We start from the raw sequence: 12,076 nt of genomic DNA, 5'->3' as shown, positions 1-12,076 counted from the left end.
AAAGGGAGTGTAGTCAAATGGGTGTGACAAGACATATTCACTTAAACACTCTCCACAGTCACATGCTCCAGCGCAGGTGCGTGATTCTACACCTCATCTGCTGAAGTGCTGTTCTTGCCGTTATTTGTGACAATCAGCTAATTAACGTGAGGTAAGCACATATAATATGACATTTGGATTTGGTTTTACTATGTAATTTTACTTGTGTAGTTTAAATGCCTACAAGTTCAAAATTTGCCTATAGGAAAATATTTAAAGGAACATGATTTTTTTTTCTTCTGTTATTGTCAGCAGGATTTTACTTTTAAGCAAACATGTTATGTGTTTCAAAGTATTAAATAGAAATGGTCTCAAACGCTTTCCCAAAATCCTACACAGTGAGCATGTTGATTTTGCCTTTACAATTTGAGTGTTGTTGAACTATATGATTAAAAGCAAATAAAGCTCATTTCCTGTCATTTTACACCGGTTAAGTACAATGGTTTGTTATATTTGTGAGATGTATAGAACAATGCATTTTTTGTTTACCTTTTATTAGAACCCTCTTGCCATTTACTGAGTTCAACATGTCCCAGCCTTATTCTAGCCCAGCGGCTGTGCCACCTGGTTTGGAGTACCTTTCACAGGTGAGCATGACATTTGGAAGACAGAAAGACCAAAAAGTGTTGAACTATTCCATACAGCGAGTAATATAGTATTTGAGAAAATATACAATAAGTATTTTATGATGGGGAAAATGTACAATGGAATATATGCTTCCTGTCCTGCTCTTACAGATTGACCAGATATTAGTCCATCAAAACATTGAGCTCCTTGAAGGTAAAGTATCTGAAGTTATAAAACATTTTTATCATTTTTTTAAATTATTTTTTTATGACATTATAATATATATTTATATACTATACTACACTATTGTTCAAATGTTTGGGGTTGGTAAATCTCTTATGCTCACTACTGCTGCATTTATTTGATCAAAAATACAGTAAAAACAGCAATATAGTAAAATATAATTACAATTAAAAATAACTGTTTTCTATTTGAATATATTTTAAAATGTTATTGATTTTTGTGATGGCAAAGCTGTATTTTCAGCATCATTACTCCAGTCTTCAATGTCACATGATCCTTCAGAAATCATTTCTTATTATTATCAACGTTGTGCTGCTTAATATTATTGTGTAAACTGTTTTTTTTTTCCTCCAGGATTTGTTGTTAAATAGACCCCAAACCTTTGAACAGTAGTGTACACTACTGTTCAAGAGTTTGGGTTCAGTAAGGTTTAAAATAATAATAATGCATTCAAGGATGCATTCAATTGATCAAAAGTGAGAGTAAAGATTTCTATTTAAAAAAAAAATGCTAATCTTTTCTAAAACTTTCTATTCATCAAAGAATCCTGAATAAAATGTATCACTGTTTCTGTGATACATTTTTTTTATTAAGCAGCACAACTGTTTTCAACAATAAAATCAGAATATTAGAATGATTTCTGACGAATCATGTGACACTGAAGATTGGAGCAATGATGCTGAAAATTCAGCTTTGCCATCACAGAAATAAATTACATGTTTATTCATATGTATTGTATTATATTATATATATATATACACACAGAGAGAGAGAGAGACTTCTTTTAAAAACATAACAAGTCTTACCGACTGAACTTTTGAACGTATTATATACATATTTGTTTTTGAAGACTGTTGTCACTAAATAAATAGTCAAATTCTCTTTTTTTTCCCCAGCCATTATTGGCTTTGAGACTAATAATCAGTATGAGATTAAGAACAGCATGGGCCAAAAGATCTTCCATGCTAAAGAAAACACTGACTGCTGCACACGGAATATCTGTGGTCCTCTGAGGAGCTTTGATCTGCAGATAACAGATAATTTTGACCAGGAAGTGATTCACTTAATCAGGCCTTACCGCTGCATGTCCTGCTGTTTCCCTTGCTGTCTTCAAGAGGTAATAACTGAAATTCTGTGTAGAGTTTTCTGACCTTTGGTGAGAGAAAAAGACAGATTTGACAAGTGCAAAATTTACATATATATATATATATATATATATATATTAATATAACCCCTTTACCAATTCTTTTTCCTGTGTGGATGTGCCACTGACTGAAGATGGAAGTGCAGTCTCCACCAGGGAATACAATAGGCTACATCAAGCAAGACTGGCATGTGTTTAGGCCCATGTTCTCTATCTATGACATGTCCAATACAAAGGTGCTGTCCATCGAGGGGCCTGCGTGTGCTGTCAGCTGCTGTGGGGATGTGGATTTTGATGTATGTGTTCATGTGTGATTTTGTCAGTTTATCGTCTTTCTATGTGTGTCTATGATTGTTTGCGAAACACTGAAACACAGTATCTGGTGGATGATTATTTTGGGATTGCACAATTGTTTAGTGTAAATTTTCATGTTTAGTTTTTTACAAAAAAAAAAAAAAAATTTATAGTTTGACCAAAGGTCATGTGCTTTTGTCTGTCCTCTGGTGCAGGTTACCGGTAAGGACGGGCATCCAGTTGGTCGTATCAGTAAACAGTGGACTGGCCTGATCAAAGAGTCACTGACTGATTCAGATAATTTTGGCATTAACTTTCCCATGGACCTGGACGTGAGGATGAAAGCAGTTCTGCTGGGAGCATGTTTCCTTATAGTGAGATATGACATAAAACATTTATTCATCCACCAATATATTCCCATTACTTTCTTTATATGGCCAATCATACATTTAATTTTATTGTTTTTCTGTGTTGTCCTGCAGGACTTCATGTTCTTTGAGGCGACTGGTGACTCAGGACAGCGATGCAGTGTGTTTGGCTAATAGGAAGTGGGATAAAGTTTGATGTTCTTGATGAAATTTCTCTGGTATATTCATATGTAGTATCACTAGTTACCACTTGTATGTACTACTTTGTTCTAAAGTCGGGAAAATCACTATAAAAGCATTTTAACCCAAACCGGCTATAGATAAACTTGTTTTTAGTGTTGATTTTCCCATTCTTAAAAAATAAATAAAGGATTTCCTACTGAAATCTCCTTGCTCTCTAAAAAAAAAAAAAAATGTTTCCATGACCACACCTTTGGAACATGTCATTCTGAACTTTCATGGAAAGAAGTCTTAAACACACTGACATTTGCCTTATCATTCTTATCACACATTTTCTCAGTAATAATCACACTGGATTTTAAAAGGGACATATAGTTTATCGTTGCTGATTATGATTACATATTCTGGTCAGCTACAGTGCATATGAGTAAGCCTTTTTTCTTTTGCCAGTGTACTAAAAATATGCAATTACCTTACTTGCCAATAAAGAGATAATAATAATATGTTTTATTTATATAGCGCATTTCAAGGACCCACGGTCACTTTACAAAATAGTCAAATAATACAGAAGTATAAGCAAAGAATGACAATCAGAACAAACAGTAAACATGGCAGATAATAACAGTGTTGATATAGCAGAAAAGTGAATCCATCAATTGCAAAACAATGTGAATAAATGAGTTTTGTGTTCTGCCTTAAAGGTCTGTATTGAAGAGACAGCACAGTGTTTCTGGGCCAGCTTATTCTAGAACTTAGGGCCCATAATACTGAACACCCTACCATCAACAGCAGACAGAACTTGGGTAAAACATATACTTCAGAACCATAAACAATCATAACACTCCCAGATTCTGAACAATTAGTGAAGGCCTAACCAGGACATCAATATTAATGGAGATATCATGGTGGGAAGAACCATGCGATTTCAGGCCAACTAGCAGAATTTCAGTTTTGTTGTTCAGTTTTTAAGTTTTTAGTTTTTAATAATAATTGATAATTCACCCTATTAGGGGTACATAATTCAACCAGAATCCTCATAGGCCTCCAGATTTATAGAAGGTTTGAATCTATAACAACCTTAAAGGGATAGTTCACTGTCATTGTTTACTCCCCCTCAAGTTGTTCCAAATCTGTATGAGTTTCTTTCTTCTGTTCAACACAAAAGAAGATATTTTGAAGAATTTTGATTACCAGATAGTGACTTCCATAGTAGGAAAGAAAATACTATGGAATCAATGGCTACCGTCAACTGTCTGTCATTTCATTTTTTGGGTGAACTATCGCTTTAATAGCTCAAAATTGAATTTTAAAAATGTCTCCATTGTAGTAGACATCATACATCGAAGGGAAAATGGTCACTTGAGAGGACAAATTAAACAATTTCAATGATACTCATGATGGAGAATGAAGTTTTTAGAACTGAGGTGCTGTGTATCAATCAAGAACACAATAATATTACCCTTTTATTTAATATTCAATCCTCATCACAAATAAGTCTTCATATGTGTGAATATTTTCATTTATATACATACTAGTTCCCTGTTAATATTATACACATACTTGGTCCCTGTTAATAATTTTTCATTATGTGTGGAGGCATTTGAGAGGCTTGGAAGGGGGGTGTTGGTGACTGATGTCTGAGAGAAATATTTGAAAATATTTTTAATAGTTTGAAGAAATACTTAAAATACCATTATTGCATCCACGTCCTATTTTATTGGACAATAATATAAAAAAAAATATATATATATATAAATATATATATATATATTTTTTTAAATGTATTTTATCTACCAGCCTATCGCGTCTATGATCGCGAGCACCGACGTGACGTCATAGAAACGCGGCGGAAGAAGAGTGTTTTCGCTCTAAAGAAGCGCCAGCTCTCATTGAATGAGCCAAAATTTAAAGTAGCCTTTAATTTCTCTTTCATTTTCTATCATCGCAAAGCTTAGTTATCCGCTTTTTACCTTGGCGGACAACGCCTAAGCTTTTGGCTTGAGGTTACGGTTAAACGGTGAGTAATCGGTGGTGCCGACACCCCACATTTTCTGCATCGCGACACCGGAGGCCGAACAGTGTTTATTTGTGATCGGTGCTTGGATTTGCCCGCTGGAATGATGCGTTAAATGACCAATGCGAATAGAGCTCTTCTCTATTTAAAACTCGCAATATACATATATGTTTAAAAAATATCAGACTGGTGTATTAGCGAGACTACAAAGCCCCTTTTACTTCAATTTTTTTCGACATAATTCAGAGTTAAAGAGTAGAACAAAGCACATCGTGCACGAGTTTATCCCCGCAGCCGCAGCTCTTAATGCGCGGACACTGACAGTTGCATGGACAAATACATCCTAAAACGTGTTAGTTTTAATTTAAATACAATTTAAAAGTAAAGTATTTTACGTAAACGTTTAAATGAATACAATGTGCTAACATCTATAGTGTTTCCGCTTATTTTTTAAAGAGATGTCCGTGTCAGTTCAGTGCCCTTTTTGTACTCATATGTATATTATATACCAGGGTTTTTGTGCCTTTCCGGACCCAGGGACCCTTAGCCAGACTCTTAGGCAACCCACGGGAACCCAGTGTTTTAAAAAGAACTTGATTTCTCGGCATTACTTCTTAATAACTTTCAATAAAAGTTACTGACATAGCTACATAAGGAAATTGTTTTTTCTTATAATCTCAAAGGCTCCTCTACAAAAGTTTAATTGTCATACAAAATATTTTCAAGGGAGGCTTGATTAAAAGTGCAAAATTAGAACTATTTATTAGTAATATTATTAGTGTTATTTAAATACACACACACATATATATCTCCACATGAAATGAAAATTTGAGCCTATTTATTTTTTACCGTACATTTTTGTAGTGAACAAATAACTTATTTTTAAGTGAATCCACAGAAAAAGTCCCTTAAAATCATCCCCTGCCCTTTTTTCTTTTCTTTCAATCTTATGTATTGGAAGTATGTCAACACTGAAGTAAAGTTGGTTGCAACTTCTGGTTCACGTGGACTTTAAAAAAAGGCTACTAGGTCAATGTTGAGACTAGACTCTTTTCATATATAAATCTGTTTGTTTGTTTGTTTATTTGTTTTACCAGCTTGCTATTTTCCACACTTTTGTTGTTCCTTGGTTGTTCTTAGTTTGGCCATCTGGATTGTTGCTAATTGTTAGTATCAGGTGTTTATGCTGAAAGTACAAGTTAAAATGCACAAAAAATGGTCTTGCTGAGTTAATGCTCTTATCTGAATGACAGCTGGAGTTTCGTGTCATTGAATGTACTTGCATTCTAATTTCTGCATTTACTCTTTTGTTGGATCTCTGCTCTGAGAGTGACATGTTTTCTTTCATGCATTAGTGAGGAGGCAGGCTGGCGCAGGTCGTAGGTTGCTCCTGGATCATGAGAGACAGTGGCAGCAGCCTGGCTCAAACACACTGGTCCAATGAGCTGACGCTGACCGCAGGGCAGGAGGGTGCTGGGGGTGGGGGTGCCATTGGAGGTGGCCATTTAATGAACCCGGCTATGGCCCAACATGCCCCGAGTCCAGCCCACTTCAAACTGGGCCGCCGAGAGGAGGACGTCAGGATATGGGGTGCAGAATATACTGTCCCTGAGGTAGAAGAAGAGGAAGATGAGGAGGACAATGTGGAGATGGAGAGTGAAGAGGATCTGGTGGAAAAGAAAGCTGAGGGTGGCTTCCAGTGTAATGATAAAGGTAACAACGAGGAGTGGGGCTCGCCAGAGCACTCACAGCCAGTGGAAATGGATGTCAGTGTTACAGGTGACTTTACCCACTGCTTGGCCCAGAGTAGGCCCAGTCCACTTAAAGAGAAAAAGCTAGCCCGGTTGCGGTATCGGGGTCAAAGGTGTGTAAGCACGCGCTACCGTTTGGCTCAGCACTGGAGAACTTGGCGCCAACGAGCCAAATGGGCAGGAACTATGGGCTACAGGAGAGTACGCAGATTTCACAGACGCCGGCTCTCTGGCAATCGAACTTTCCAGAGACTGCCTGGCAGTTCATTGTTAAACAGAGACCCAGAAAGACGTTTGGGGAAAGCAGAGGAGAGAGGAGCTGATTTAACTGGTGAGAATGAACTCTTGTTGGCATTTGTATTATAATTTCTTTTTTTGTCTTTTTTAAAAGAATTGATATAATTAATTGTTCAGCATATAATACCTGACTAATTTTAAATATGTTAAAGTGTAAAATGTGATTAATATTGTGTTTGGTGTGTAATGTGCTTTTGCTCATTAAGGGGTAAACTAGTCTTGTCCAATTCAAATTTGACCAATTTAAGCAACAACGGTCACATCTGATGTAAACACTGTGTTGGCTGTTGGTGTTAAAATATAATTTAAAATATTCCTACTTGTGCTGGTAAAGATACATTATAAGATATTTAAACAATATTTAATTTATTATTTACTTAATTAAAATATAAAACATTTTTTTTTTTTTGTATTGTAAATATTCGGACTCTGAATACAAACAAAAATGTTCTGGAAAGTGATTTTGTGCCTCTGCGATTAGTACCATGAGGCACATTGAATGGATGAAATTGCATATTATTGTAATACTGAGGTCGTGAAAGAAACTGGCAAGGACTGGGACAGCATTCCTGTTTGTGACTAAAGTGCACAGTACATCTGTTCCATTAGCTTTCTTCTGTACTTCTTTACCCTTTGATCTCTTAGACTCCTGTAGCACAAATGGGGTTCTGAAAGGAAGGGATGGTATCCATGGAGCAGCCATGGGGGACAGGGAGGGACGGGCCTCCCCTGCTAATGTCCAGTCTCAACGGGAAAAGTCCTCCCCACAGAATCAGCTTAGCAGTGAACACATTTCTTGTGTACAAGGTACAATATCCCCTTTCCCAAATATGGAACAGGAACATACGTCATGTAGTATTTAATATTATATCATCCTATGGTTGTTCCTCTCTCACTCCTCCTCTTCAGGTATTCTGGATGAGTTTCTCCAGCAGTATGGCAGTTTGATTCCCATCCACGTAGATGAGGTGGTGGAGAAGCTTCAGGAGCTCTTCAACGAGAGTTTCTCAAGTCCTCACAGGTCAGAGGTGGCTCATACCAGTCACAAGCCTTATTGAATCTTGATATTTAAAATGCCAAACAGATAAAAAACTTGAGTGTGAAGTCTGAAGTGTGAATTTGTGCCTGTTTACAGGAAGGTAATGGTGCAACATTTAATGCAGTCCTACCAGCGCATGTCCGGAAGTGCAGTGATGCGGGGGTTTCGTGTAAATTACAAACGTCATGTCCTCACCATGGATGATCTGAGCACACTCTATGGCCAGAACTGGCTCAACGATCAGGTGAGCATCTTGGCTACAACATTCATTATTAATGAACATTATTAATGTTGGATCTCATTCACTAACCATGTGTACACTTGTATTTGTGCATGAACATGTGATTCATCAATAAATTTGTACTTTGTAGATTGTATATCTATATTTAGGATAAAATTCTGAAACAACTCAAATTACATGTACACAAGCAAAGCCTGGTGGCATTATTTGGTCAAAAATAAAGTAAAAACAGTAATACTGTGAAATATTTTTGCAATTTAAAATAACTGTTTTAATATATTTTACATTATTCCTGTGATGGCAAAGCTAAATTTTCAGCATCATTACTCCAGTCTTCAGTGTCACATGATCCTTCAGAAATCATTCTAATATAATGATTTGATGCTCAAGAAAAATTTCTTATTATTATCAATGTTGATAACAGTTGTGCTGCTTAATATTTTTGTGGAAACTGTAAGACATTTTTTCAGGATTCTTTGATGAAGTGAAAGTTCAAAAGAACAGCATTTATTTGAAATAGAAATCTTATGTAACATATAAATGTCTTTATGGTCACTTTTGATCATTTTGTTGCATCCTTGCTGAAAAAAAAAAAAATTCTAAATTAATTTCTAGTATAATTTCTAACTGACCCCAAAGATTTGAATGGTAATACATGACGAATGGGTGCACTGGTCATATTGTGTAAAAGACATTATATTGAGATGGTTTGAGTGTGTTTTATGATAATTAAACATTTCCGATTCATCAACATTACAAGAAGGGTAAGAGATATAGGTGTGTACGCACCTGTTTTGAATTCACTGGAAGTTTTGTGGGAACCTTTTTGGCACATTTAAGAACCTTATTGTTATTAGTGAATGAGATCCAATATTTTTGTTTTTCATGTCTCTTTTATTGTGATTTATTAAATTTAAAATGTAACACTCAATTTTATAACTACAATGGCACCGTCTTTTGCATCAGTTTGTCGGAGTTGTATAGAGAAGATATTTGATGAATGGGGGGCCCTTGTACTGGGATTGTGCTGAGTTAGCTTTCTCTTACGTCTGTAACTCACTCTGTCACCCAGGTCATGAACATGTATGGGGATTTGGTCATGGACGCTGCCCCTGAAAAGGTAGGCTAAACACGCACACACACACACACATACACACTCCTTTACATATACGAGCACAACAAGAGAATTTAACTCATGACAAAGCCATTTATATGAACCTGTGTCAAAGAGTTAAATGATTATGAAAACAGTATGTGAATTAGGTTTTTCCTCATTCGCTCTCTATCTCACCATGCCTTTTTTAAATTTGCAGGTCCACTTTTTCAACAGCTTCTTTTATGACAAACTTCGGACGAAAGGTTACGACGGGGTCAAACGGTGGACAAAAAATGTCAGTACTGGAGAGTGATGGAGAAAGATTTTGTGCCTGTCTTTCACAGCTCTTTTACTAATACTTGCACATTTTAGGACTGTACATTTAAGCAGATAAAATGCTAATAGATAATTCACCATCATTACCTGCATTATTAAGTTAATATAGTTATCCACCTATTTTTAACGTAAAGGCAGACTGGGCAATTTTTAGCTTGAATGTGCACAGCTTCTAGTGTCACTCGCTTCCAGTTATTTTAGCTTTTACCGAAACAGTCCGTTATGCTGCGTGATGTTGCAAACTGGTACTAATCATATTATTTCAAATGAGTTATTTTAAACATAAACACACTAGTTTGTAGTGCAAATAGTTTTACCGTTTACTGCACTTTGTTACTCTTCTAGTTATTAATTACGCATAGCAGCTAATGAATCGGAAATCTTGCTCATTCACAGCAAAATGCTGACTTCCACATTGAAAAATATGGTGGCTATAACATAATTATGGTAGTACTACATGTTTATTTCACTGTTAAATTGGTTCCTTAGGTTGATATTTTCCAGAAGAAGTTCCTATTGATCCCTATTCACCTGGAAGTGCACTGGTCATTAGTGTGTGTGAATGTTCCTCAGCGTAGCATCACATACTTCGATTCCCAGAGGACCCTCAACCGTCGATGCCCCAAAGTAGGCGTTATTTGTTCTATTGATGCCGTTTTAATAGCTACATTTCTTGTACCAATGCTTATGGTGTCCACTAAAAGTTTTTTTTTTTACAGCACATTGCCAAATACCTGCAAGCAGAGGCAATCAAGAGAGAACAGAAGGAGTTTTACACAGGGTGGAAAGGCTTTTTCAAAATGGTATGGTGAAATAGGAATTGTGTGTGTGTGTGTGTGTGTGTGTGCTTTTGTGACATATCAGGACACAAATTTGTATAATGACATGGGTATTAGAAGGAGAGGGTGACTTATGAGGATATTACCCCATGTCCCCATTTTTCAAAAGGCTTATAAATCATACAAAGAAAATACGGTTTGTACAGTATAAAAATCATTACGCCTATGGAATGTCCCCACAATTCACAAAAACAAACGTGTGTGTGTGTGTGTGTGTGTGTGTGTGTGTGTGTGTTAGAATAGATTGGAAAGGCCAGTTTGTGTACATGTTGTTGACTTCTCTGTCTTTGGAATGTTCTAGAATGTGGCAAGGCAGAACAATGACAGTGATTGTGGAGCTTTTGTCCTTCAGGTTAGCGGTTTTTTTTGTTTGTTTTTTTTTCCCAGTTATTTTAACACTTTTGTACATTGCTCTGGTGCTGTAATTATATAATAATCTCCATTGGTGTCTTTTACTCACGTGTTCACTCTTCTTATCGTTGTACTCCAGTACTGTAAGTGCCTGGCCCTGGAACAGCCTTTCAGCTTTGGTCAGCAGGATATGCCCAAGCTACGGAGACAAATGTACAAAGAACTGTGTCACTGTAAACTGTCTCTGTGAGACTGTGGAAGGGCAAGGGAGATCCGTGACATCTTACACTATTCTATAAGCTCCAAGTCCAGACAGCATTTAGGCGGGAGACGTGCAAACGTTTTTAACCCTCTTTTTGTTAAATGAGTTTGTATTTTGACTTGGTGAATGCCATACTCTGTTTGGCCCAGTTGTTTGTTTGTTCAGATCAAGACGCAAGAGGAGTTTTTTTTAGAAAAATGGAGGAGGAGTTGACCTCAGTGAACTGTTCATTAGGTGCCGCCATTTTGTTGGCAATTTTATTTTTTATTTTTCGTGTTCTTGATGTCAGTAACTTGTATGCTAAAAGGTAATACCATTGACTGGTGAGGGAGGACACTTGCAGACATTTTAAAAATGTAATGCAATATTCATATACTGAGAGTCGTTATGGACCACAACACTATATGAGGATTTTTGTTTGTTCAATATTGTTTGTCTGTTATGTATCTGTGCGATTTAAGATGCAGACTTATGGAGATGAAAAAAGAGCAGCTGTAAATTAAACTGTTTTATATCTTTTGAGATGCATACATTGTTGTAAGATGTACTAATAAAAATTTAAGAAAATAACTGAGCGTCATCAATTTGTGTGTTAGTCGTTATGTTACAGCATTGTAATTCTTTTAGGATTTGCCACAGCAAGAACCACCATATACATTTAATGCATTTTAACATAAAACAAAATTGCATTTGCAATACACAATTTAAAAATAAAAGGTGCCAAAGAATAATTAAACAAAAAAGAGTAAAAGGTCGATGCATCACTTATTCATAACAGATTTCATGAAATATTTTCATGCTTATCAAATCTACAAAAACAACATATCAGCCTACTTATTATTATTTGTTGTTATTTAAAGGTCGGAAAGTTTGAAACTCCAGCTCTGAATGATGTGGATTAAGTGTGCGAACCTTTGGCTATTATGACATTCAGCTCATAAAGAAGTTAAATTCAAGACCTTTGTTTTGTATGATGTTTTATATGGCAACTTAACATTCGCATTGCTAAATGCAT

At 36.1% G+C, this 12,076-nt stretch overlaps 2 protein-coding genes and 1 long non-coding RNA gene across 4 annotated transcripts in view; all 3 read left to right on the top strand.

The window, feature by feature from the left end:
* The window catches only part of LOC127512462 (uncharacterized), a 121,481-nt gene that overhangs the window by 50,216 nt on the left and 59,189 nt on the right, over positions 1–12,076 (top strand). The gene's annotated exons all lie outside the window — the stretch shown is intronic.
* plscr3a (phospholipid scramblase 3a) lies at positions 8–3,121 on the top strand. Its single transcript, XM_051893367.1, has 7 exons — positions 8–151; positions 539–626; positions 777–819; positions 1,746–1,966; positions 2,128–2,289; positions 2,503–2,661; positions 2,770–3,121. The coding sequence occupies exons 2-7, from the start codon at positions 567–569 to the stop codon at positions 2,827–2,829; spliced, it is 705 nt and encodes a 234-aa protein (XP_051749327.1). The 5' UTR covers positions 8–151; positions 539–566; the 3' UTR covers positions 2,830–3,121.
* Positions 4,644–11,631, top strand: senp3a (SUMO specific peptidase 3a). Of its 2 annotated transcripts, none has more exons than XM_051893347.1 (11): positions 4,644–4,852; positions 6,205–6,931; positions 7,543–7,704; positions 7,807–7,918; positions 8,033–8,180; positions 9,250–9,297; positions 9,491–9,568; positions 10,099–10,236; positions 10,329–10,412; positions 10,750–10,800; positions 10,939–11,631. In XM_051893347.1, exons 2-11 carry the CDS (start codon positions 6,247–6,249, stop codon positions 11,047–11,049), a joined length of 1,617 nt encoding a protein of 538 aa, XP_051749307.1. In that variant the 5' UTR covers positions 4,644–4,852; positions 6,205–6,246; the 3' UTR covers positions 11,050–11,631. The 2 variants fall into 2 exon arrangements, with proteins under 2 accessions (XP_051749307.1, XP_051749306.1); XM_051893346.1 differs by having other exon boundaries at positions 10,314–10,412.

Source organism: Ctenopharyngodon idella, chromosome 5 (genome assembly GCF_019924925.1).
Source record: "Ctenopharyngodon idella isolate HZGC_01 chromosome 5, HZGC01, whole genome shotgun sequence".
NCBI lineage: Eukaryota > Metazoa > Chordata > Actinopteri > Cypriniformes > Xenocyprididae > Ctenopharyngodon > Ctenopharyngodon idella.
This window is presented reverse-complemented; position numbering and strand designations above follow the sequence as displayed.

What these genes read in the sequence shown, in the direction of transcription:
- senp3a (XM_051893346.1), top strand. Translation starts at nt 6,247, where the DNA reads ATGAGAGACAGTGGCAGCAGCCTGGCTCAAACACACTGGTCCAATGAG. An exon ending in TGGACGCTGCCCCTGAAAAG is followed by an intron (nt 9,298 to 9,490) that starts GTAGGCTAAACA and finishes TTAAATTTGCAG; the next exon opens with GTCCACTTTTTCAACAGCTT. An exon ending in TCAAACGGTGGACAAAAAAT is followed by an intron (nt 9,569 to 10,098) that starts GTCAGTACTGGA and finishes TTGGTTCCTTAG; the next exon opens with GTTGATATTTTCCAGAAGAA.
- plscr3a (XM_051893367.1), top strand. Translation starts at nt 567, where the DNA reads ATGTCCCAGCCTTATTCTAGCCCAGCGGCTGTGCCACCTGGTTTGGAG. An exon ending in TCCCTTGCTGTCTTCAAGAG is followed by an intron (nt 1,967 to 2,127) that starts GTAATAACTGAA and finishes CACTGACTGAAG; the next exon opens with ATGGAAGTGCAGTCTCCACC. An exon ending in GTGGGGATGTGGATTTTGAT is followed by an intron (nt 2,290 to 2,502) that starts GTATGTGTTCAT and finishes CCTCTGGTGCAG; the next exon opens with GTTACCGGTAAGGACGGGCA.